The following is a 27,550-nucleotide window of genomic DNA, read 5'->3' as shown; positions in this document are numbered from 1 at the left end:
GCAGCAGCGTCTTTCCCACAATACAATGTAATTCGATAAGTATGTATTGCAGCTTTAGTTATACAGACAGTACAAAACTGTAAAGTGTGACGTGTTCATGTGGGAATATTTTAAATAAATAGAAAAATTACAGGTTTTACGGATTTTAATCTTGGTTAAATAATAAATCTTGGAAATAAATAATGTTCTGCACTGACAGATGTACTTTTACAATTTAACCGGTAGGTGGCACCCTTTACACTCTAATTTTGCAGCAACACCTATTGGCAAGTTTATCCCTACTTTTTTTCCTAATAAGTCTCTACTAATATGAATACAAAATCCTGTTTATTATAATTGCGTATGTTTAAAACCTAACTAATGCACTCTCACGTGCAAGAAATATAGATATATAAAATAAACTTACTTGGGAGTCACTCAATAATTCTTTCAGCGCTAAGTAGCTGCTAATGGTTAACCTGTCCAGTAGTTTCAGTAAAGCTAAGTGACAGTGTGATGTGGAAAGTGTTAACAGTTTAAGAGGGGAGGAGCCTATTATGTGCAGATCAACATGGAGAAGTAGCTGGCTGCTGCTCCATAGACTTTAGTGAGAAAAAAACGTACAAGGAAATACAAGTTCATCTGCATTATATGAGGGGGGTAATATATAACACATGCTAATACAATTATGGAAGTTATTACTTTATTGGGAGGTGCATGACAACAGACCACAACAGTGTACCAGGGCAAATGTGCTGTTTACTATCCCATACAGGTGCATTACCATACCTCTATGATTTACCTTGCTTGAAGTACATTTTGCCATATTTTAATTGGTAGACCATGTTTTATATAGCGAGAGAGTCACACTATTGAAAACCCCCAATAACTACCCTAGCTCACCTTGTGTCACGCTGAAATGTTTTATTAATTGTTGATAGCTGTATACGATTAAATACAAAGATGACACATTTCATTCTGAACAATAAGCACCCAAAACAGTCGTGCATGTAGCCTAGCACCTACAGCTTTGTTCCAAAATACATTTTAGTGTTTCAATATTAGCTAATGAAAGACACAGGTCAGCAACATTTCCACTTAACTAGACCGGCTACAGTCAACAGTTTATCGACGTTTTTTCATAACTTGTGGTTGCATAACCCGCGTATTTCAAACAGCATAAACACTGATCTTAAAGGTTCTCCACAGTTCTACTGAAATACAGCACTGTCTCTTTAAAATCATAATGTAGCCTACGCCTCGAAAAGCGGCTTGTTCCGGCTTTGACACTTCACATCTTTATCCTTACACAGCACAGAAGAGATAGTACCTACAAGAGGGGGAACACGGCTCTTAATTAGAGGCCATGTTTTTTGAAAACATGTTTCTGGCGCTGGTCTGGTTTAATATTTAAATACTGTTGCAGTGGCTTTGCTGTTGTCTTTTTCTGTTGCTAGCATATTTTCAGTAAGCGGAGGAATACAAGTTCGTGGGAGCTTCTTAATTTTGACAGGAAAGAGTGAACCCAAGTAAACATGTCGTCGGAGAGGGAGGAAGTCTTGGCTAGAATTGAAACAAATGATATTTTTAATTCAGTTTTATGACCCGTGGTCTTTTGCCTTTTTAAGTGAATTATTTTGCTTCTGTGAAGTTACAACTGATACAGTTTTTTTTTATAGCTGTCAACGGAAAAATGGATGTTACTCTTTTACTTAGTGCCTGAGGTAAGTGACCAAATTGTAAGTTCGCAGTTGGCTGCAGTTAGGTGACAGCGTATGTTGTTTTGTGTTTATACCATCTGTTGTTGGATTTCATACTGTTACATTACAGTATGCCCTGCAGCTGCTTACGTGCAAATACACCTAGCTGTCAAAAAAGAAAAACATAATTCTGCAAATAAAATTAATTCTCTTGCGGTGTGCATACGTGGGCGTTTTACACCAAGCTGTCAAGTTATGAACTAAATGCTCATGTCGAGTTATGAACTAAAAGCACGGCGAGTTAGATTACTTTAAAAAAAAATGCATTTGAGAACAGAATTATGTAAGCATTAGTACGGTATTCGATTGCGTGCAAAGTAGTGACGACTGTGGTATTTAAACTATTCTGCTGTTGACAAAGTTGTCATACTTGCGTGTGTTCAGACGTCGTTTAATATGCAGTGTTTGAGCTATGTTAAGTTTGTCATACTGACAAACTATTTAGTTTAATTGACTTTAGTTATATTGTGAAAACGAACCAGTAAGCTACTGTGTAGTGTCTTTAGCTGAGGGGGTGTAGATGAGACATAGAATATCGCAAATTTATACGTTTCAATAACCTGCTGCTGTATCAGACAAGCAGAGAGAGGTAAGGGCGATACACGGAGTATCACTCAGTCAAACCCAATGCACTGAGCGGACAATCATTTGCACAGTTCGGTATGTAAAAACTCTTCGTAATAAATGCATGGGACTCCTTACATCATGTATTCACCCGAATCTCAAACACCTTAGATAGGATTTTTAGAATATGGGCTATACAACACCACAAACATAAAAGCAGATGTGTGGGAATGCAGTGGTGATTATGATTACAGGATACAAATAAATCACCCACGCAGTTATGCTTGCGTAACGGTAGCACATTGCGTTATGCATGGGCATATAATTGTATGCAAGTCGCTATCAATCATACAATGTGTATAGTGTAATGTACTCGATTTGATAATTTGTGATGGAAATACTGGCTTAGTTGCATTGTCAAGCAGTTTAAATGTAATCTGTAGTAAAATATACCAGCGCAGTTGTTGCATTTTTACTGCGTCCCTGTCTCTTGGTTACCTGCTTTCTCTTGTTTCACTATCAGGTTAATGCTCCTACTGTACCTTCAGTAAGGTGTATATGCTTTCTAGTACACATGCTAGGGTAAACACTTGTATTAATGAATGTGCGTGTATCAAAGACACTGAAGCATGACTGTGAATGATGTTAATGAATGTGCGTGTGTCAAAGACACTGAAGCATGAATGTGAATGATGTGTATTTTGAGCACCAGGGTATGTTTCTGCCAAACGTGTTGTGCCTGTAGTATTCAAATAATGAGGAGCATTTAATCGAATGGCTTTCAGTCAAACCTGGTTTTAATGACCACTCAGGCGAATGGACTAAAAGGTGGTCTTTCTAGTGTAAATAATGTGAACTGTACCAGGGATACATCAGAGTTGTCACTGTACAGGTTTCATTATGCAGGTGGTTTTTCTTGCAGATTTAACATTTAACAAGTTTCTAACTGAAGAAAAAACATTTGGACCGATTTCAAGCATATGATCGACTAGGTATTGATCATCCATAGGGCTCTGGTGTTTGATTGATCATCCATAGGGCTCTGGTGTTTGATTGATCATCCATAGCGCTATTATATATTATTTAGTAACAGTTAACAGAAAATAAATAATGTACATTAACATGTTAATTAGCTGTTTGTTAACGTTTAAAAAAAAAAAAAAAAAATACTTCCCTTAAAATAAAGCATGACCTACAAAAGTTTAGTTAACAGGTTTTTATTCTGAATAAGATGCTATTAATTTTGAGTACCTGAGGTTCTAAATTTGCAGGACCTGTGGTTTTGTACAGTGCAAATAAGTAGCCTTTTCTTTGCAAAATTCAAATTCATTATAAAAGAAAATAAGGAATATTACTTTTTCAAAATCCTAATCTATCAAAAAAATAATTAACAGTGATGTAATTATCCAAATACAGAGAAGACAAGTGCTTGCATACATAACGTTTTGTGTGATATTAATTATAAAAACACATTCAACAATAAAATTAGCTTAAGCGGGTTGACAAGACGGAGAGAGTTTAGCTGCGTAAGCACATCATAACCAATGAGGGTTGCAGCTGGAGCTTTTTGGCTGACCAGTTGATTTTATAGGCTGTTTGTCTGTGAGAGGCTTCTTGCAAACTGCAGCCCTATGAACTCTACACAACCCTCAACTCAACTACCAGTGTCAATCACGCACTGTCTGAAATAAACCTCAAGTATCCCACTTCAAATGCAAAAAGGGATGAACTGCATTTTTATTTGCTGCAAAGCAACGTGTAAAAGGGCCTAAGTAAATAATTATTAGTATGATTTTAACTGAGGTCCGTGCCTCATAGCTGGCTACAGCCTCACGTTATCTTTATAAATCATGTAAACACAAACTGAGGAGCCTGATCTCCATTGAAACATCTTGGCTCTGAAGTATGTAGGCTAGAAGATCAAAACATGTCTTGCAGTGGAATCAAAAGCTGAACCGTGACAGATCTGTTTCACCTCCATTTCACCTCCATTTCCTTTGGAAATGGCTTATAAGACACAGGCCAGTTAACAACTTCCTGTCTGGAAGGATTTCAGAAGTGAGCTTCCTCTCTGTATTTGAAATGTTTGAAACAAGAGTGAGGGAACTTTAGATTCAAACTAGCACTACTGAATTGGATTATAGCAGTGGCTAATGTGGCACATTGATACAAAGACATAATATTGGCTTTACAACACACAGGATTACAAAGAAGGAATGAATACTTTTTAAATTACATTACAGTAAACCAGTCTTTCCAATTTCTGGAAATTCCAGCTGCTTAACAGTCAATTAGGGTGTTGATGATTTTGAGTGTCAGCGTTAGCCGGCTGTTTAACATTTAGAATTTTGCTTAAATGTTATAGATGTTGGCTTTACGGTATGGCATGTAAAGCTAATTCTTTTATAATCATTATTAATATTACACTTTAGTATTGTAAATGCTGGAGTCAGTTTTATATTGTTTTTAAATACCATACTCTTGTGTAGCTTTTCAAAAAGGTTGTGATATAATACAAATATTCTAAATATGTTCTTTAAGTTTAAACTTTTAAGAAATGAATTGCATTTAAATGCTGGTCATGATATTAGTTAGGATAGGTTACTTTAAATGCAGTCCAATATAGTTTACATGTTTGTAAAATAAACCAAATGATATACATGTCTACAAATCTGCTCCTTTCAAATATTTACCACCAGCTTTTTAGAGACTGAGAAACTTGCTGTTTTGACTGAGAAAGGGTACATTGTCAGTGAGAAACCTTTGGCCACACATCAACTGTTTAATTTATTATTTTTGTTGCATTATACAATTTTGAAACACAATTTTCCAACACAATTATCTCAGCAATTTTACAGTGTGCTTCAAATTTAAACATATAGGCCTACAAGGCATTTATTCTGGCGCTGCCTCTGATTCTGAAACATCCTCATTTATTTATTTATGGGTTTATTTATATATACACATACATACTGTCTATACAGTGCTCCCTTGCTATAATGCTCTCGGTTATAACGTGCCTCATAACGCTTCTACAGCATGTCCCCCAATTCCCTATATTAGTGATTCATGCAATATTTCTACAGTAAAAACAGTACCGGTGTTGTTCAAACTGTGAACAACTTATCAGTCTAACTTCTGTTTCTGTCTCTCCCTTTTGCTGCGGTATCTGAACTGATAAAAAGCTGCGCTGGCACTTTATAACACAGACATCTTATTCAGCATTCGTTTTTTAACGAAATAAATATTAGGCCTATTACATGGTTATCTTTCCTAATGTATTTACTTTTTTTGCTGCGAAAGGAGCTGCGGCTTTCTCCGGGAGACGAGACGCTTCAGCTTCGCTTCAGCCCCGCTCCGGCAGGCGAACCTGGGACGAGCCCATTCCCTCTTCCCCTCTCCCGGCCCGCCCTCCTTCTCGCACTTGGTTTGCTTGTCTGTCGCTTCCTGACCGCCGTTTAGCCAGGCTATTTATAGTTTAAAAACTGCTAATTAAAATTATCCACGAGTGGGAATGTTACCTTTTTTTTTTTTTTTTTGTAAAAAAAATTGCGTTGATTACATCGTGCTTTATGCATGGTTAATTCACAGAAAGTTACATTTTTGCTTCACTATATGTGCAGGGAGAGGGAGTTATTTTATTTTGGATCTTAGTCAGATGTGTGTTATTTGTCCCGCAGTGCCCCCCACCCCCTCCACCATTTATAACGCTCTTTGGTTACAACGGTCATATTGTGTCCCGTCCCCCCGTCGTCCCCCCCAGACCCGCGTTATAGCGAGGGAGCACTGTATATGAAATACATATAGACATTTTATAAAGCATATATTTATCTTTTATAAAGCCTGTCTGTGATCTTATCATAAATGCAGCCCTGTCAGTTGTTATCATAGATACAGACTGCATGCTTAACTGGTGGCCTGCATATAATTGCTTTATTCTACTGTATAAAACACTGGAGTCTGCACTGCCTTCAATTTTAACCATCTTTACACCTACTGATTTCCCATTTTTGGGAATAGCAAATTCCGTTTTTTAAAAATGGCCAATTCTGTTTCTTCTCCCCGTTTTATTACTGTATTAATAATTTAAGATGGCATTTAAACAAAAATATAATGTTGATAATAAAAATAAGTAAATTAATAAATATTACCACAATTCTTTAATTTTTCTTTTTATTAAAGACAAGAGTTTTTCAATAATACTCTTGTTGCTGTAATAGTAAGTAAAGCACCTGAAGACACTTTAGACCTGTCATAATGTTTATAGACATCACTTGGCTCATCGCTGGCATTAAAATAAGCAGGAAAACCTAAGAATTATATTCAGAAAAAAAATGTCCAGAACTGTTGAGACATTTAATGTTATTTACAGTCTTCAACTGACACTGTAGTTCGGTCTACAAATGAAGGTGTTTTGAAAAGACCTGTTTATCTTATTGCTGGCATTACAGTTACAATAAAACATATTCAACAGTTTAGTAACAGTCCAGCAATGTCATGTGAGAGTAATCCTATTTACAGTACTCCACATTAAGTTTAGCGTTTTTACTGGCATTACAATAACCAGGATAAAATATGAAACACTGATAAAAACGCATAATGAAGCCTCGATTTGAGGTTGATATTTATGATAATAACTTGCGAAAGTTCGTAAACTGAGTGCAAAGGTTGTTGCCAGTTATTGCAAAAAATGCGCGCATTTTAGCCTTAGAGGGAACACTGTTTACCACATTGTTCAAAAGATTGCAGACTCATTTTGTTTGGTTTTAAAACCAAAAGTGAAAGTAAACAGCCTACATTTAAGTTGTGGTTTAGAAAAAGCAAGGCAGTAGGTGTTGCTGTATATTAAGTAATAACAAAGAAATTCAAAAACAGCGAGGATCAGTTTATAATGGCAGCCCAACCCAAGGGACCATCAGAAAGTGGCCTTTACTGTCGTGCATATCTAGTAGTACATGGATGGACCAAGCGTGGTCACTGTAGACCTGTGACAAGGTGGACTAAATACAGGTTTGATTGTGTAATTGGGTGCAAACGGTATATCATTGGAAATTGTTGACCTAATACAAATGGTGTGGGTTTGCATTGTTTAAATGTAAAGACACAGTATGAACAGAATCCCCCGCTCTGAGGTGGATGGTCCAGTAGGCATGGTGTGCATTGGTTAGTCAGGCTGTGATACAAAGAATGAATCAGGACCCAACCTCAAAAGTCACCCACTGCCACGCTTCTTAAACATGCATCTAAGACATTTTCTGTTTTACAACAGGTTTTTTTCTCCATTCAAAAAGTGTTTCTCATGTAGTTTTATTTGTAATTTCTTGAATGATGTACTAAAAGCAATTACATTTAACTGTGTTTTTAAAAAGGTAAAACCATGGAAAAAGAGCTCTGAGTAATGAGTAAAAGCATGTTCTCTGCCAAATACATGTCAGAAATCGTGTATGTGGAGGTAGTTGGATTGTTTAATGCAGAGCTAAGCTGTTGCAATCTTAACACATTAAAATTCACAATATCATGCCTGCTTGGGTCTGTTTCAGAAACGTGGTGCCGTAAATGTACACCAAGCTAAGCAAATATATTAAACTTCTCAATTGGCTTAAAGTAATGTGAAGAAACTAAGCATATTTGGAAAAGGTACAAGAGCATGGAGAAACTTGGACGGTACTGTAATTAGACTGACAGTTTAGACCATGTCTATAGTGACAGACACAATTCACAATTGGTCCCTTGCTTCTTTAGTATTTTCAATAGCGCTGACCTTGAAGGGCTTGGCTGTATGGAGTCTGGAGCATAGATTGAATAATAATAATATAATAATAATAATAATAATTTTATTTTCTAAAGAAAAGAGAGAACATTTGTCTAATTCTCAAAGGCTTGTTTGCAACGCTGCTTTTACCCTTTTGGTTAAACACTTTTCCTGGTGTGCCTTTTGTAAAAGGTGATTAAAAAAAAAAAAAACAGAAATTTTAGTGAAGTGACATCCAGGACATTACAAATCACATAATATGAATTCCAATAGCATAGCAGCTTATGACAAAGTCTTGAATTTATGGAATCTAGTCCAAGGATAAATCTTCACATAGGCATTGGGATATATTGGTTGCTACCTGTGGGTAAGTACTCTTATTGATATAAGCCTGGCTTGAACTGGTTAATTGCTGAGCTGCAGTATTACACGTTCAAGTAGCCACTTTAAGCTAAGTCTGTTTAGAGGTGTTAGAATTTTGTTTAAAGATTTAACTATTGTCAAATATAGTTCCCTTTTTTCATATGTATGCAGTGTAAGGCTACCTGTAGTATTGTTTTGCACAGAATCTGTCCGGGCACACTTGTTCATGCTGTACTGTAGTAGTAGGCGCAGTAGTCTTGTGCCCTGGTGTTAAGGTTACAGTTTGCATGAGGTCATACGTTGGAATCACAGACCTGCCTTTCAGTTTTGCATCAGAGATGTGAATGGCACACTGCTTTTGCTGCCAGCCAATCTGGAGTGAGTGCATGCATGTTTGAAATTCACGTATTGGTCAGGACTTGAGTCATTAGAAGTGCATATACCATAGATGTGTAAAAATAATCTTGCTCAGTGTTCCCTCATCTTTTTATTTAAAATCACTAAATTGAGAGTTTTTGAATAGGATTTTGGTGTTCAATAAATTGTGCATAGGAGAAGACCATCTGAGCGATACGTATTTGGATGTCTGTGTGTAAAAATAGTTAAACACTTAAGACTTTTAAATAAGTAGATTAGAGAACATTTAAACGAGTGGGTGATCTCTGGGGGGGCTCCAGAGCTATTCACGTGCCAGTCACATGAACATGAATGCAAGGTTCCTGTTTAGCTGTGGGAAGTAATTTGTTTAATGAGAACTTGCAGTACATGCAATAAAGGTCAGAATGTAATTTTTTTTTTCATGTGGTACCAAGGGGATTAAAGGTAAAATTGTAGGGTTCTCAAAGATTTGGATCAGAAAATCTGTTGTATCAGATTAGGGTTTGGCAAAGAGTTGGGAGAACTATGGTCTAATTGATCTAACTTTGCAACAATAGCTAAATCAGATCTGTTGTATCAGATTAGGGTTTGGCAAAGAGTTGGTAGAACAGTGGTCTAATTGATCTAACTTTGCAACAATAGCAAAATCAAAGGTTGAAATGTTCACAGCCAACTTCTTGTTTAGCTGTTTTGGCTCAGAAATCATTCCATGGCAATTTGAACATCTTGTGCTGGTCAAAGGGTGTTCTTCCTCAACCTTTCTCAATTACAGTATCCGTTATAGATACAGTACTGTACACCAATATAGAATTACTGGTATTTTCATGACACTTGCTGTGTGGCACTGTGGATTCTCATCCAGCTAACAATTGTGTTTCTTTACAGAAACTCCATATCTTTGACTTGTCCTTTTCATACTACAGTGTAATTCTTAAAAAAAAAAAAATACTTGTTTGTTTAGTAGATTTTAATGTAGTGAAAGGGTGTCTGCTAAGAAATAAATCACCATCATCATAATAATAATAATAATAATAATAATAATAATAATAATAATAATATTTTACAATTACTGTATAAGGATATGTAGATATACTTAAAGATATTTCCTTTGTTTAATTAGTGTATTATCCTCCAAATAGCAGTTTATATTTATAGATCTTAGTACATAGCCTCCTAAGCTAAATGTATATTTCCATCAGCTGTAGATATATGCACACATGTATCACTGTGGCAATGTGCCCCGTCCCTGTGTGCATTTGTGTGTTGCGTGCGTGTGTTAATGTTGGTGTATAGTCATTGGTACACGGGATATAAACGGGTCTGTGTTTCACGTGTATTTAAAAAGTGTATATTTGTATTTAGGCACGGGATTGCACATCACGCACGTGCATTTAAAATATAATATGTGAACACAGGGTTTCACGTAATGAATTCACGTGCTGGGATTCAAGTGAATAATTAATTAGTAATTGAATCCCAGCACAAACAGTATAAATAGGTGCACGTTTAGTCACTCGTGGTTAGGTGTTCGGTGAGTGGAGAACGGGAGAGAGAGAAGGAGTAACAAAGTGAAAAAGAGTAAATATTAGTGTTATCTGCTCACCGTGTTTTGTTCGTCTGTCTGTGCACTGTCTAGTCCGTTTTGTTCGTCTGTTTATTTTGGCTACAAGTGCCGTGCCCTGTGTTTTTGTGTTTTGTTACAAACGTTTATTTTCTGTCTGTTTATTCATTAAATGCTGAGCGAAAGCATTCGCTCAGCTCCACCAAACTCCACATCTCTCTGTCGTTTGTGTTCCTGTTTCTGGTCTGACGCCACCCACTCCGGCCGTCTTTGTGACAATCACTTAAAATAATTTTATACTTAACTGTTAGGGATGGAACACATCTTCAAACAAACATTGAAATGCAGGCAATAACTATTAAGTTTGTATCAGTTTATTTAATATATTACATAAATGAGTTCCCAAAATCAAATGCATACATTAAAATAAAAAAAACATTCTATTGTACAGATGTTTGTTGATGAGGTTCTCAGAAAATATGTATTTACATAATGTTATGCCATATAATATTAATCTCATAAAAATGAAGAATTGAAATAAAAACCCATATTAGTCCCTATACTAAAAGATGTTATCATTTAAGCTAGATTTCACTAATTGAGAAACTTAAACTTTACTGCCAGCTTAGTCCTACTATATGCAAATGTTCTTATGACAAAGTATTTCTTAATGCCATATTTATTTCATTGTATGAGTAATGGTATAAAAATTTAGGCCAGTAAACCTATGAGTGTTTATTGTGGGCTGCTCTGTTTGAGTTCTGCATGTCCCAGATGGGCGATCACTTGAGAATGAATCACAGTATTTGACAGTTTATTTACAGTGTTGGGTTGTACTATCTCAGGTTTTCACATTTAGAATAGCTATAAACTTTCCCCTTACACTCTGTCACATGTGTCGTTTGGATTCTACGGTTACGTGGACAACTTTGCATGAATTGTATGCATCAGATATATGCAGTGCAGATGTAGTAAGTCATGAAACAAACTGCATTCAAGTAAATCTGTGGTGTTTTAGTTTGTGCCTTTTCTTCAAGAATGGTATGTTCGTTTGTTTTTCTTTGGAAAATTAATTGGGAACATGTACTTTACTGATTTGATACTGGATGATTAGTGTGCTTAATTTAACTAGTGAAATAGCCTAAATTATTACAGCAACTCATAGCGATTTTGTTGTAGCCCATACCAAGTTTTAGAATTAGTATAGAGACATAACTCCTGAAATCAAACGTGGATTGCTTGTTTTGGTACTTAAACAGTATACACACTTTTACAGTATATCTGGTTATGCTTTATGTTTTGGGTATAGGAGATTATTTTTGTGTTTAAGGTAATACACACATGCTTTAAAAAAAAAATATTGCTTTAATTTAATTCTCTGTATGCTGTAAAATTTGCTTTTCAAGTGTATAAATTGAAATACAACACCCATTACTTAGTAGGTTGAGCCATACCAGGTTTATAATTTGAGATAATTTATACCAGGGCTTCATTCTGTAGTTTGGTAAATCTCAGTAAAAACTGGAAAGGATTAAACATATTTAAAGGAATCACACTTCCCATAACTTTTCTTACAAGCTCTTATCTAGCCTATACTCTGTTGGTAATATAAACAGTAACAATTTCATATTTATTAAAGTGAAATTAAAATGCTGCCATCTATCCTTGAAGTGGTGCTGGAATTTTCCTTCACGTTAAAGCTCTGTTTCTATTTAAATGGTCTATACCAACAACTTGGAATCTCAAGGCATGTCAGAAATGTAGACAACCATTGCCAGGAGTCATCCTATTGAACTAATTTGTGTATGTTATGTTACAGTACAGAGCATTCCTCTCTAATCGACACAGTCTGGCTACTGCTACAGCTTTAAAGCATGCAGGTCAAGTTCTTTAAGAGCTCTGTTACCAGCTCTGCCTTCCCTTAATTGACAAGATAAATGTCAATTGAGTGAGACTCAGTTTTACGATTGGAATAATGTCAATGTTTTGTTCTGACAGTCTATTATGCCGAAATCTGTGAACTGTATACTGTTCTATACTAGTGAATACTAACAGTTCCCACATTTTAAACATATTAGCAGGACATTTCTAGTACTAACTAAATGGATGCATTGTCTAAATGTCCGCTCTTCTTTATCCCCCCACCACAGCACAAGCGAGATTCAAACCACGTTCGCATGATTCACCCTGCACTCGGCAGTGCTTTTACTAGGTCAGGCACTGGGGACCCAGTAGTCAGATTATACATATGACCGTTTTGAATTACTACTGCAGGCCTACTAACAACCAGAAGTACAGAACTAACTCAGCGCTCAGCTGAATCTCTCTAGATTACAGGGAAACAGAGTGCGTGGCACCTCTTGAATTTGAGCAGGAAAGGCCAAGGGGCAATAAAATGGGAATGTTGCCTGCAAGTGATAGCCACAAATATTTACTGTGCAAGTTCTTTTCACCTTTAATGGTACCAACACTGGGTATATTTGCAGAAATGAAGCTGCCTATGCTCCATGTGTATCTAATTCTATGTACAGTAGGCCCGTTTGTGCAGTTTAGCTCATTACTTTGCATTCATTTTATAATGTGATGTTTTAATAGCATCATCTTGTCATATTTATCACACCTCATAATGCTAAAGAAAATCCTGAAAAAATGATCTAAAGTAGGAAAAATAGTAAATATTTAATTTTGTCAGTCACTTTAAGGCAAGATTTCCATCTTATAGACCTTTGCCCCTTCTAGGGCTAAGCATATGGATGCATTGCATACATTTCTGGTGTTCATGATCGAGCAAGGGTATTGCATTCTTAATTCAAGCAAACATATATTTGCAGTACATTCTAATGATACAATATTTCTAAAGCAACACATTACTTTAGTCCTGTCGTACAGCAACTGGAATTGAAGGAGAAGTAAAAAGATTGCCCACAGGACAGACACTAGACACAACATTTTAAAAAGCTAGAAAATGTAAATGCTAATTTATGCCGTCCCAATTAAATATTTTTACAGATTTTTTTTAAAAAAAGGCATTAATGTTGCCTTTATATAGTAATAAATGGAAGTAATGTAAAATTATAAGTCGGTTCAATTTACAGTGATGGACACTTTAAATTACAGTACATAACCAGAAGTCTCAGGAGCACTATTTGTAGGTCTGTTTAATGACCACTGCCCTTTCTTGTTATTTGTGTGTTTTATATCCCAAATTAAACTAATCAAAGTATTTATGTCTCCAAGATAAAGTTACAACCTTTTCATATTCTTGGAGTAAACAGCTGACTGCAATAAGTTCTAGACAGCTAGACAGTTGGCTGGTTTTGTTCCACGTTCCCCCATATTTATAGACCGGTTCTATAGTTGCCATACACTCTATATAAATCAAAAAAGACGTCCATCTTATAAATCAGCTGCAAAAAGACTAGTGATTGCTTCTCCCTTGTCAGCAAGGCTTCCTTTTGCTCTGTTACACACAGTCAGTGTCTCAACCCACCTACTAGATCTGTGGCTTGAATATTAACCACTGAATATATGCCACTTCATTCCATAACCTAGTTGTACTGCAACTGTTTCAGCTAAAAATCATAGCAACGTGGCGATCAGAATTTATGTCTGGAATGTGCCAGGTTTGTACCTTATTTCTTAAATTTGCTTGCAAGTTCTATGAAAGATTTACTGTAGCATTCGTCATGGGTAGGTGGCACAGCAGGATGCCTGAGTTTGAATCCTTGTCAGGTAAAAGTCCAGTCTCATCTTAGCAGTATGGTTGGACAATGATGGTATTTTTAATTGGCTGCAAATTATCATGATAATCTTAAATTGTGTTTTAGCTACCATTATTGGTATTTAAATTATAAGCACCTACAATGTGATTTGTTGTAGCCTAGTCTCTCTGGAACATATCCTGTTCAGTGTTGATGCGGAGGTTTACAAAGTGAAGTTTAATCTTTAAACCTCTGTAGGTAAGCAAGTATCCATGACACATGCAGGAGCTAGAAGACCCATAGCTAATTTTCCTTTCTAGAGTTCTTTTATTAGCATGTTAATCTATTCTGAAATTGTTTACAATATTCTCCAGCAAAAGTTGCAGTATTAAGTGATGAGAATTTGAGTAAATACTGAGAAAGCTGACCGCATTATGGTGGATATATAATGTTTACTGGTTTATCTGCAATTCAGGTATATTAGGCTTTGGTGCAAATATTTTAATATTTTACAGTATTTGTTTTATACAGTTAATGAGAATACAACATATGCAATTGAAAGGGTTAAAATAATATATTCATTTGCAGGGTTTAATATATATTCATTTGCAGTAGGTCAGCTGGTGTATTCCCAGTTTGTTTTAAGTTTATAAGGTTAGACTACTTTCTATAGACTATCAACCTATATTTACAGCAATTTTAATTTCTCAGGTTCAATATTTTGTCAGTTTATTTAAGGGCATCCTGCATACGCTGCACTTCAACAGCGTAAGACCACAAACTGAAATACAACTTGTGATTACAAAAAGAAGACCTTCTGCAGCATTGTAAGTAGATGAAGTCTTTCAAACGTGATGGAACGTCAGCTGTCATTGATTCACAAGTCCGAGATCTGCGACAGTGAAGCACTTTTTACTGCAGTAGATTGCAGGCCAGTTTTAGAACAGACTGCTGCAATTGTTGCCAACCATATACTAAACATTGCATACAGAGTAAGCCCTTATCCATGATCTGTATGGATAGTGATGTACTGAATTATTGCCTTATTTGGGGACTGCTTGGATCCCATTTCCTAGGGACTTAGTAGAGAAAATGCTGTGTGTATCTGCTAGGCTTTGTCATGTCTTTACTGTATGCAGGCTGAATGACATCTGAAAATGTACTGTAGCGTGTCACTGTCATAATCATTGGTCTGTATTACACGGGGCCTGTTGCTTTGCATACATGCTGGTAATAAACAAAAGCTTGTGTTCAATAAAATCAGCATGGCAAAAAATTAATTGCTGTGTGTTGTAAATTGACAGTGAGACACTATAGATTTATTTGAAGACAAACACCCTTTAATAAATAATAAAATAAATAAAATTAACAAATAAATACTTAAATGCATAACATATTCAATAGATACATACAAAATTGTAAATAAAACAAAAAAATATGAATAAGTAAAATAGTTAAAAAAAACAAGACCAATAAATAATGTCAACAAACATACATAAAAACATAAATAAATAAACAAATACATCGCTGTTGGGTCTCAGTTTAGTTTTAATTTATGTTGTATTTTCAGAATTCAAAACATGGTGCAGCACAATGTGGAATGTTCCCATGCTGCGGTGCTTCGTCTCCACAGACCGCCTTGACTCTCTCTGCTGATGTCGGTGACCAGAACCCTCATTGCACAATCTGCACTGCCAAAACACTGTAAAATGACCGTGCAAATGTACGATCAACTTTTATAAGGGTAACATTATTTGCTTCTTATTAAAAAAAATATATATATATCAAAAAACCGCAACGTACTACAAATAAGCGGTAAATAAAATGTCTAAAGTTCAAACATTATAACTCGACTAATAAACAGCAGCCTTGTACCTAAAATGTCTATTGTACAAGCATTACTGCTAAAAATCAGGTTTAAAAAATTACCTTTCAGATGGTAAATTACAAATAAAAATACAAACCTGTGCAGACATCAAATGGCTGATCAAAAAAAGACACTTTTTACAACGTTGCTTTGGGAGCAGTGTGGAGTAGTGGTTAGGGCTCTGGACTCTTGACCGGAGGGTCGTGGGTTCAATCCCTGGTGGGGACACTGCTGCTGTACCCTTGAGCAAGGTACTTTACCTAGATTGCTCCAGTAAAAACCCAACTGTATAAAATGGGTAATTGTATGTAAAAATTGTGATATCTTGTAACAATTGTAAGTCACCCTGGATAAGGGCGTCTGCTAAGAAATAAATAATAAAGTAAGTCCATCTACCTAAATAACTATCGATAAGCGATCAATCTGACAGGTAATTTATATATACACATCCTAAATCTATTACTAATGTAATATGTCATAGCATATTGGTAAGGGATATGTGAGCAAGAACATAAATAAAAGAACAGATACAAAATCAAATCATGAATTGTCTTGCCTTCCGTGTCTACAGCGAAAAATAGGATCCAAAAGCTCTTAATCCTCTAAATCAGGATCCTCGCCCACAGCGGAGTAATCACAAGCACTCCCATTCTCCAAAACTAACTGCATTGCATGCAGCTACCTTGCGAGATCGCTTGCAGAATTCCATTTTACAAATTATCTCTCTCTGTTTTCACTCCTAAATGCAAATACATCCAGGTTCAAAGTTCATCGAGTTGTCCCTTCAGTCCATGTGACTGTTTTAAGCCTATCAGTACACACAGATCGCATTTCAGCACTGTTATAATTGATGCAATTGAAAAAAAAGCCAGGCAGTGCTGTGAAAGTGTGGGGCCCGAAATATGCAGGCCCGGCCTTGAAAGGGTTAAGTGTGTTTAGTGGTCTGTCATATTTATATATTCCATGCTTTTCTTGTAATTTCTATCCTGTGAATAATGTTTGTGGTCGGTGAGCCCATTTGCTACAGGGTAAAGCAGTGTCCTAACAGGAACATTAAGATCCCCACCAAACAAGCTATTATTAAAATTCAGTGAAAAGGTTAACATGAGTGATCTGCCATATTTCTTTTGAAAACAGCATTCCTGTGGACAATTCATAGCCCTGTTCTTATTTTTAAAAACACATCAGTGTGTATTGCATTTTATACCACTCTTGTTGTTTTGATAACTTACTAGCTTAAAATCGTTTAATAAAAGAGGACAAACATCCTAAACACTGACTAGCTTACCATGAGAACTGTCTTTAATGTTAGATATTTTCCATTTACACAAAGAAAAATAGTAATGGTTCTAAACTTTGATTATCTAATAGCCTGGAGTCTGCTATCATATATTTCTATAGTAACTTAAGGGACATAGATTGCGGGATAACTACATACTTGCAAGTCCAAGAGACTAGCAGATCAAGGCACTTGGCATAACATTAACTATTCTACTCTTAATGTACGACACAGACAGTCAGTATGTGCACTGTCTTATCAGAATTTACAAGCAAATCATCCTTCGGCTTGTTATCTTGCACTTGAATAAATCTGAATCATTTAGTGGCAATCACATTATTTTATGTTTTTTTTGTTTTGTATTGCTTACCTTACCACAACACGGTCAGTACTTTTAAGCTAAGAAAAAAACGATACATTCCAGATATTTAAAAAGTTTATCTGCTGCAGTAGTTCCTCTGTTTCACAGCAGTGCCTGTCTGAACAGACCAGTATATTACAGTAGGTGTTTCCTGAATGAAAGACTTTGAGTCAGATATCGCATTCACACTCCCTTTATCTGAGGTATTGATACACTAAAGACTTTTTGTCAAAAACGTTTCTTTACAACACTAGTTTTATTTAAGTATAACCTATTCTTTTATGCACTGCACTCAATAAAGTGCAGTGGGCCGCAGCTCACCAGATGCAAAATGGTGGTTCTGTATTTCTTTTGAAGAATCATGCAAAATACAAAGAAAAAAATCATAGGCCAGCTTACAAATTGGGTTCTTTTTATTTTAATACAAATAAATATAATAACACTATTTAGCAACCAAACACAAGCACTTTGTTACAATTTAATGTCTAGAGCCAATTCTAGACATTCAAAACCAATCATAAAAAGAGCACTCCAAAAAATGTCCAGTCTGACTGAATTCAAAACAAATGATCTTGTGATCAAAAATGAAATGCAGACTGTTGTTTCTCCCAAGTAGTGCAGCAGGCAACCACAGTTACACAAAGTCCTGCCTGAGACTAGGGTTTTGGTGGAATACATTTAAGAAATTAGCATCTTTGCTACAGGAGCACAGCTACGCTTCCAAAGCGTGTGCTCCTACCACGTTTAGTAATCGTTTCAGTAGGTGGTGTGTGTGGCCATTTGTTTTGTGGTTTGTACTGTGTGGTGTGCACTGAGTGATGTTAAAGCCATTTCAGCTACATTAGCCTTTCCTGTAGGTCAGGTATAATCAGAGAAAATGACAGGAGGACATTTATTGAAAGTAAATGAAGGCTCATGTAAGCCAAAAAATTTCAAAAGTTTTCAAGGGTCAGAGAATGTGAACAAAAACCCATCAAGCTTTGTCATAATCCTCAGCTTTTTTTAACTGAACCAAAAAGTTTGTTTAGTGTAACTTGCAGTGTCCCAGGATCTTTTTTACTTGCATAAAGTATGGTTAGTGTTTACAGAGTACTTTACTGCATTCTTTCATAGTCTAGACCTCTACTGAGCATGCCTTTTTTTTTAATTTAAAGGTGGAATGCCCTATATGGATTTAAAAATTGTTGACATATTTCATAGTAGTTCTCTTTTAATCCATGGTGAAAAAAACAAACAGATTTGTAGACTTTTCTTGTCAAATGTTATCAGTACTAAAACTGAGTTTGCATGTATGGTTTGTTTCTCTAAGCAACAACAGAGCTTAAGTATGACATTCATTACCTCCTGCTGCTGTATGTAGCAGGGAAATGCATGTTCATATTACAGATTGGCAAGGAGGCTTCATGGAAACTAGGGGGCAAAACAAACTGGAAAAAACTACAGGGTCTGGTTACAACAACTTAACATGCCATTATAAAGAAGGAATCAAGCACAGTCCGGAGGATACATTTATTTTCCAACATGATGTTTGCTACAGGAAATGGATTCAGATGTGTTTCACCAGTAATTTATTAGTTTTATTTCTGAGAACTACTTTACAATTCTTAGGGACCTTGGTCTTCTGAGAGACTAGACAGAATGCTTTAAAAAGAGCCGGAGATGAAAAACAAAAATCTGTTTACCAAGTCAGAGCTTTTTCCACTCCTGCCTGTCAGCCTCAACTTACCTAGAGTTTGGTTACTAGACTGCTGATTTGGTTTTGTAAAGGCCAACAAATCACTTGGGTTCCAATGCATAGTTTGAAACTGTCAAACTCAGAGTTGAAGCTTCCAGGGACCAAAACCAATACTTTTTTGTGCTGCAGTATTGTACTGTACATGTGATTTTACTTCAACAGAAACAGCTGCTCTTGAAACGCAATATTCACATTTCAAAGATTACTGGATTACTGATTTTATGTGGTTACATAATAACCACAGTTGCAATAGAAAGCACACCTGTGTCTAAATGTTTTACTCATAAAACTATGTCAAGGGGGGCATGACGATTTCTACATATATAGATGTGTATAGTAATCTTAAGTGACTTTATTGGGGGTCCCCAAGTGGCTCTTCTGGCAAAAGCACAGCGCCGTCACACAGCGTAGGTTCGTGTCCTGGCTGTGTGGAGTCGCCGGTCTTTGCTGGGGATTCCGAATCGAGTGTCACATTGGCTGTGGCGCTCACGTGGGTTAGGGAGGCAATACCGCCTCCTCCTTATCGCACTACAGCGAACCCTGCTGTCCAGGCTCCCAGTGAGCTCCGAGCGATCACCTGTAGGGCTGGCCTTTGTCCTCCAGAGGCTAGTAGCTCACTGACATCCACTCTTGGATCGGAGAATGCCCACTGAACCTTCAGTTCTCCTGAGCTGTGTGGGGAAAAATAATTGGACATTCCAAACTGTGGAGAAAATCAGGGCTAAATATTTGGGCACGCTAAATAAATAATAAATAAGAAACATATTGAATGAAAAGCTCATATACCACAACATGCACCCTATAGTTCCTAACCAGTATATCTAACATTTGTTTCTTTGTTTTTGTTTTGCAGCTGGCAGTAGAATAGCATTATGCGGGTTCACTGAAAGAAACGTTAAGCAGCTGACAAGATGCCTGTGCAGGCGGCACAGTGGACAGAGTTTTTATCTTGTCCAATCTGCTACAATGAGTTTGACGAGAGCAAGCACAAGCCGATCAGTCTGGGGTGTTCACACACCGTCTGCAAGACCTGCCTCAACAAACTGCACCGCAAGGCATGCCCCTTTGACCAGACTGTCCTCAACACAGACATTGATGCACTTCCTGTCAACTTCGCACTGCTCCAGCTAGTGGGTGCCCAGGTGAGCTCTTTTCTTACTTAAATTATACCTATCATTTTAACAGAGAAAATAGACAAACCTGTATTGAATTAAACAGTAATGGAAACAGGGTTGTCTTTCTCTCTTTTGTTCTCCTTACTCTACTTCTATAAAATTAAAACACTTTGGGAAATTAAATATTTATTATTATTATTTATTTCTTAGCAGACGCCCTTATCCAGGGCGACTTACAATTGTTACAAGATATCACATTATACATTATTTCACATTATACAGATATCACATTATTTTTACATACAATTACCCATTTATACAGTTGGGTTTTTACTGGAGCAATTTAGGTAAAGTACTTTGCTCAAGGGTACAACAACAGCAGTGTCCCCCACTGGGGATTGAACCCACAACCCTCCAGTCAAGAGTCCAGAGCCCTAACCACTACTCCACACTGCTGCCCTATAATATTTGTTGTGTTAGCTACTAACCCAAATCTGTATGAGGATTGAAGACAAGCTGTATAGTGACCAAGGATGTAATGATTAATTGTGTAATCAATTGCATGATGCATCTTATCGTTGTAGAGGTTTGTATCGTGATACAAGAACAAAAGTACAAATATAGTTCACCAAGTGGTTGAATAAAGAATACTTGTGTTCTGTAGTTGGTATAAAAACATACTCTCCCTATCTCATTACATTCTTTGTCTTTAAACTGAATAGTCCATCATTAATTGAAGATCTTATTATGCATCATACAAGTAGCTATCGGGACTATCACGTTTATTGATATGCATGTTGTATTGCAACCTGCATATCGTGATACGTATCATATGAATACATTATTGTACCATTACAACCCTATTGGTGACTGCTTTAATGAATCCCCAATGACGATTTTAATCCCTTGATCAGGCATTATATGCAGGTTTGACTGTAATGTGCTGTATGCGGACTGGCATTCTTTAAAGTTATTTGTCCAATTTATTGATCAAGCCCAGCCTGTAACAATAACTGAGGTAAAATTTGATCAACCTATATTTTCATCAACCTACCCGCCAAGATTTTATTGGAGCATTTTAATCAACCGCCTGTACTTGGTTATACCACGATCACTCCTAAAATAGGTGGTTAATGAAATATGTGGTTTCCCCAGTGCTGTAAAATAAGCTATTAAAATCCTGAGGTTTTCTATGCCAGCAGGATATAAGGTGATCAAGTCAGCCCACGTGTCTTCATTTAATGAAACAAATATCTGTTTGAATAGGAAAAAGTTAATCTTGTGGGGTTTTTGTTTTGTTTTTGTTTTTTTCTGTTAGGAACCAGACCAGCAGACAGTACATTTAAGTAATGTGGCAGAAAGTAAACATTATGAGGCTGCAAAGAAGTGTGTTGAGGAACTGGCGCTCTACTTGAAACCTATAAGTGGAGGGAAGGGTAAGTGACCCTTTACAATTTTTTGCAGATTTGCTAGTTAGTCCTTCTACTACATTTGTCCACAACCTAAAGACTGAGAAATCTGAAGTATAAGTGTTTTAGTCTAAGAGTGAAAATAATGAATTATTTATTTAAGTCAAAATTCCTTTTTATTTTATTTTATTTTATTCTTAAACTTGGGTATTATCTGCAGCTTGGACATTTTACTAAATGTGCAGTGCAAGTGACAATTAAGAACAATACAGTGTTGTTTTTAATAAATTTACTTCTAACATATTCAAGTTATAAAAGAAAATAAAGTATTTTTTTGCTTTGAAATTACTAGGCATTTTGCGTAGTTATCAATTTTTAAAACAATGGCATTTGTTTACATTTTGGCCAAACCTTTACAGTGAGCGGGACCTTTATCATTTATCATTAAAAAGCACAGTATAGATCAGTGTTGGTAAAATCATTGTCATGAAAAATAAACCAACAGTAAAGATTGAGCCAAAATTAAAACTGTTGTTTCTGTATCTGTTCTACAAATAGTGTAAAGATTTGAATCAGTTAAAGCTAATTCTGAGAAATGTTAGATTGATCCATGTCATCAATTTCCAGTGAAAGCTTTGACATCGATACTCAAAGAGCATCTGAATAGTGCGTGTGAAGTTCCGTGAGCTGCTTTATTTTTGTCTGCGGTTAACATTTACGTTTGTACATCTCAGGCAAGGCATTATTTATAATTCTCATACAAAAACCTAATGACGTGACTAACTACTGGTGCCATGAAGAAACATAGTAAATGATAAAGGAAGTTTGTATTTCCTGCTGCGTATAAAGTATTTTGTTTTGGTTTGAATCCTGATAAGATCGCTGTTAAAAATCTTTGAGGTTATCTGCATGATATTGCAGGAGAATATTTTAGTATGTTAATCTAAAAATTAGCAAGTAAAATCACTGGGAAATGCATGGATATTTTATAAAACTGTAAAAACAGGAATAAATAGAAATCTCTTTGCATAGAGAGAGTTTTACATAATACAAAAATATACTTACTTACTAATCATGTACACCATTGTGCACACCAGTTGACACTGGTTTCTAAAAAGAAACACTGCAGCCTGGTGTTATGAAATGAATAATCAATTAGGTGTGGATTCTGTATAAGCCCTTAACTTAAGGCTGCAACGCATTATATAGAGATCAAGGAGAAATAATTCCCCTTGATGTCACAGTTTAACATAGTAGATACCTAAGCAGCAGAAACATGTTTTCATGTTTTCAGTACAAGCAACATTCTGAGTTTTTGATTTCGGTTTTATAACTGTAGGTTCCTCCAAAGCAAACATGGTGAATGGTATTTTTTATAACCCCTTGAATAGCTTAATGAAGCATCAACATATAGAAGTGTGAATCTAGGAATGGGAGCACATTTACAATAGCAACCTGCACTTCTTTTACCAGCTGGCTTTTCACAAACAAACTTTTAAACAAATCAAAAAAGAAATACCTGCAACCAGCCGCTCAGTCTGCACAGGGTCATTGCAGTCTGCAGTCAGGCGTGGTCGAATCTGCACACTTCCTTTTAACAATCAAATCTGTTAACAGCTACAACTGTTTATGTAAGGTGTGTGTATTGTTTGAATTTATTTTTTTTTTTACCATTTTGACCACTTCTTTTTTTAAACTTTTAAATTGCATTCCCTGTCTCAAGATGGCTTCACATGTACCCGTATGGACCTCTCAGAACTACATTTCCCATCATCCTCTTGCTCACATATGTACATTTTAAGTATTGAGTTGGTGGTTCAGGCGTTGGCAAGCTCCCAGTGCAATGTATTATATTGCTGTTCCTGGAAATGCTGTTTGTATAGATTAGCAAACTTGGACTGTCTGATCAGCAGTGAAAACAACATGATTAAAATAGACCTTTCTGTGTCAGTTTCTGGACACCTGTCAGTGGTTTATTTCCCACAGGTTTTATTGTTTTTTAACCTGAAGGAAATTAGATTGCACTTAGTAGTAACGTTTAAAGAAACTCAAGAAGCTTAACATTGCGGTTCTTATAGTATTTCTAAATTTAGCACCGTTGTAGAAGAGTTCAAATTTAAAAAGCCTATTCATTGTTGAAACTGAAATCCTTCTCTTTGTGTGAAGGAGTTGCGAGCCTGAGTCAGAGCGCGCTGAGTCGGCCGATGCAGAGGAAGCTGGTGACGCTGGTGACCTGTCAACTGGTGGAGGAGGAGGGCCGAGTGCGAGCGCTGAGAGCCGCCAGGTCGCTGGGGGAGAGAACAGTCACCGAGCTCATCCTGCAGCACCAGAGCCCTCAGCAGCTCTCTGCAAACCTGTGGGCTGCTGTCAGGGCTCGGGGCTGCCAGTTCCTGGGGCCAGGTGAGACAAAGGCATCAGAACGGCTGCACTCACTCTTTCAGTCTATTCCCAACGAGGACCTTCTTCCAACTATATATTGAATTGGTTCATAAATTAACAAATCATTCTAGCAAAATCTTGCCTTATAAGAATTACAGTTCTATCATTTTCTAGCACATTTTCCTATATAACAGAGGGACACATTATTGTAAAGATGTGTGTATATATATATATATATATATATATATATATATAATTTTTTTTTTCATATTTTCAAAGCTCCAAATTACTTACCGATTGCTACTTCCAGGCAATCCTGCACTACCGCAGCATCCCAGACTCTCTCTGTTTTTTAAAAACCAGTCGCTGATTGTTTTCAGTCTGTCTGTCAAGTAGAAAGCAAAAATGTCCCTTGAATTGACTTGATAGTAAGCATGGTAAATAATTATCTAAGCAGACATTACATAAAGAGTGATAGAGGCCACCCTCAACACAGTATTAAACTGGTAAGAAACTGAATGTTTTGAAATTGTAGATTATATAAAGTACCCATTGAAGTAGTTGCTGTGTGCCCCACAGTTCATTCTTGCTGAGGAAATCTCCTTATGAGTTCTCGTTCTGCAGCAGCTTTTACCGCGTTTCAAGTGTACTTCAGGAATGCCAGGGACATTATATCAGTGGATCCAAGATGAAGCTTTAAAGCACATTGTGTTCTTTTCAGGGCCAGTGGAACACAGGCAGTGGAAGTACAATTGAAGTGGTTACTCTCACTGTCTTTCCTGCCCCAGGCAAACATTATCTACCTCACTATGCATTCATAATTAAAGTCGGGAAATTGGCCAGTGGTTATAGCTGGATTTATTTCAATGTCACAATACAACAGACTCGATATCCTAATGTGCTGTGCCAGCCTCTGGAGGGATTATTGTATATCCAAAACAGAAACAAACAGTTGCACAGAAGTAGGTTTAGTAATGCAGCTGTACTTGCGTAATTGCTTTTCTTTTGGAATCTGAGATTGGATTGTGAACACTTCGAACAGCATGCAAATCAAATTAAATACTGTTCTTGTGAACAGTTGATGGTGTCTGCTCATGAGGACTCCCATGCTAAAGCTGTTGGCAGTTTATTGGCGGTTCACTTTTGTTTTGCTGGTTGTTTCTTTAAAGCTATGCAGGAAGATGCTCTCAAGCTGGTTCTCCTTGCACTAGAAGATGGCTCGGCCCTTTCCAGGAAAGTGTTGGTCCTCTTTGTTGTTCAGAAGCTGGAGGCTCGATTCCCTCAGGCATCCAAAACCAGCATCGGCCACGTCGTGCAGCTTCTCTACCGTGCTTCCTGCTTTAAGGTATTGTAATAACTGAGGAGTTGAAAACATTTCCTGACCTCCCGTTTTGCAGTGCAGTATTCCAACAAGCCCCTTGTTGTTTTTTTTCTGTAGATCTTTTTGTTGTTTTGACTTTGAAACCAGTTGTTCATGTCACCGCAATACAGATTCCGGGTTTTGCATTTCTTGATGCCTCCTGAGTTTGGACATTTTCATGCTTTCATTGGCAATCACTTCACAGCAATTCCACGCTGCGGTTTGGGTTTGGGAATCCCAGCTGAAGATAAGATTTGTCGTGTTAACGTTTAGCCCCACCGCTTTTTCTTTCTCTTTCACCATGATGTCGGTTTCTGCCGGCCTGTCACTGAATTTGATGGTGATGCATGTTTTTTAAAAAAATGATTTCTTTATTTTTTTATTCACTAATCTAATTAATTGAACTGTAATTTATTTTTATTTGCCTTTGTCTTAGATACACTTTTGATACCACACTGTCAGTACATGATGGGAAATATACTGTATTGTTTTAAACAGAGATGCCATCTGTAAGTGATTGTAGGAGCAGCAAAGCCAAGAGAAAAAAAACATGGAGCAAAGTATTCGACAACATCGTCTGATTCTGCTGTGTAATGAAACTGACACTTCATTACAAAGTGTATGAGAGCCAGCATTCGTGAAATTATTTTCAGAAGTGATGACAGACTCTGGTCAGCCCTGTTTCATCTGCTTAGTTTGAACTAAACCACAACGTCAGAATATCAGCTGTTGTTTTTTATATTACATTAACATGGGACATTCTGTAAGCAATTGTTACAATAGCCTTTTTAATGTTTCATTTAAATAATATTGTTACAAAAGAAAAATAATAGCTGTGGCATGTTAGTACCCTTGTTATATATCCTTCTAAAACACAGGTTATATTGAGATGGAGAAACCTGAGAAAAAACTAAATCTTCCCCTTGCTGGTGTAGACACAGGATATTATGGGCTTGTACTGGTATTACAGGAATCACTGGAATCCAAACAGTGCCCCGACAACATCCGTCATGTATCCGACTGTGGTGGGAGCAGAGTAAGGGCGGATATGCAAAAAAGCGGATAAATGAATCCTGTTTTAAATACCATAATACACAGCTGTAACAATTACTATATCCACGCGATGATTGTTTTGAGATTCAGCTTTTATTAGGGAGCTCCCCTAAGTCCCTTGTTTAGAAAAATGCAGGGTATTAATGCTTGTGACAGAGTAGCCGTCTGCCGTGTGGGTGCGTGCATTCTCTGCTGAGTGACAGGCAGGAGATGGAGATGGAGGATGATGTTAATACACCCCGCAGACGAACAGGATTTATTTACATATCAACACACTGAACAGCTCAGGTGACACTACCAGCAATGGGAGCACACGGAGCACCACGGTTAGGGCAGATATGTGACGGGCGGATACACAACGGATTACTTTACTTTATTTGTACTGTTGCAATTAAGGCAAAGTTGTTCTGTGATGGATTTATAAGGTCACTACACTATTTCCTCCAGTAAATATACTGGTGTTGTCCCACACACTATATGCTTTCATGCTGTTTAGGACAGTTACTGAGTTTGGGTAGCATCAGCTTAGCAAGGTGAACATGTTTCAGTTTATCTACTATACCTAGTGCACCTTGCTTAAGTGTAATCGGTGAACACATCAGTGAGCCCTTTATCGAAGTGTAACATCCTTTTTGGCTAATTAGCGGACACTGCCATCAGAATGGTTGGTTAGCCTGGCTAAAAAAAGAAACCCTCTCCTTCCCCTGCCAAGAGCTTGTCTATTGAGTTGGCCAAGCTGATTGACTGTAAGTTTAGACTTATTGCCACCAGTACAACCAGCTTCCCAGATAAGGTTTTGGGTCATTTGAGTAATTTACTCTCCATTTTAAACTATAAAGTGCAACATTACCTTGAAGTCACGAGTACTTCCAATAAATACAGTGCATACTTTAATGCTAGATTATGGGGACTGCATTAACTACAGCCGTACATT

The 27,550-nt window shown here is 36.8% G+C and overlaps 1 protein-coding gene across 1 annotated transcript in view; it reads left to right on the top strand.

The window, feature by feature from the left end:
• The first annotated feature begins 1,292 nt into the window (after positions 1–1,292).
• The window catches only part of LOC117396921 (roquin-2-like), a 47,330-nt gene continuing 21,072 nt past the window's right edge, over positions 1,293–27,550 (top strand). Inside the window, exons 1-5 of the mRNA XM_059005660.1 lie at positions 1,293–1,703; positions 20,154–20,442; positions 21,734–21,851; positions 23,991–24,224; positions 25,373–25,548. Coding sequence (XP_058861643.1) covers positions 20,212–20,442; positions 21,734–21,851; positions 23,991–24,224; positions 25,373–25,548 — 759 coding nt within the window. The 5' untranslated portion in view covers positions 1,293–1,703; positions 20,154–20,211. The remainder of the gene's footprint in view (positions 1,704–20,153; positions 20,443–21,733; positions 21,852–23,990; positions 24,225–25,372; positions 25,549–27,550) is intronic.

Source organism: Acipenser ruthenus, chromosome 31 (assembly GCF_902713425.1).
Source record: "Acipenser ruthenus chromosome 31, fAciRut3.2 maternal haplotype, whole genome shotgun sequence".
Lineage (NCBI taxonomy): Eukaryota > Metazoa > Chordata > Actinopteri > Acipenseriformes > Acipenseridae > Acipenser > Acipenser ruthenus.
Note: the sequence above shows the minus strand (reverse complement) of the source record. Positions and strands in the feature narration are given on the sequence as shown.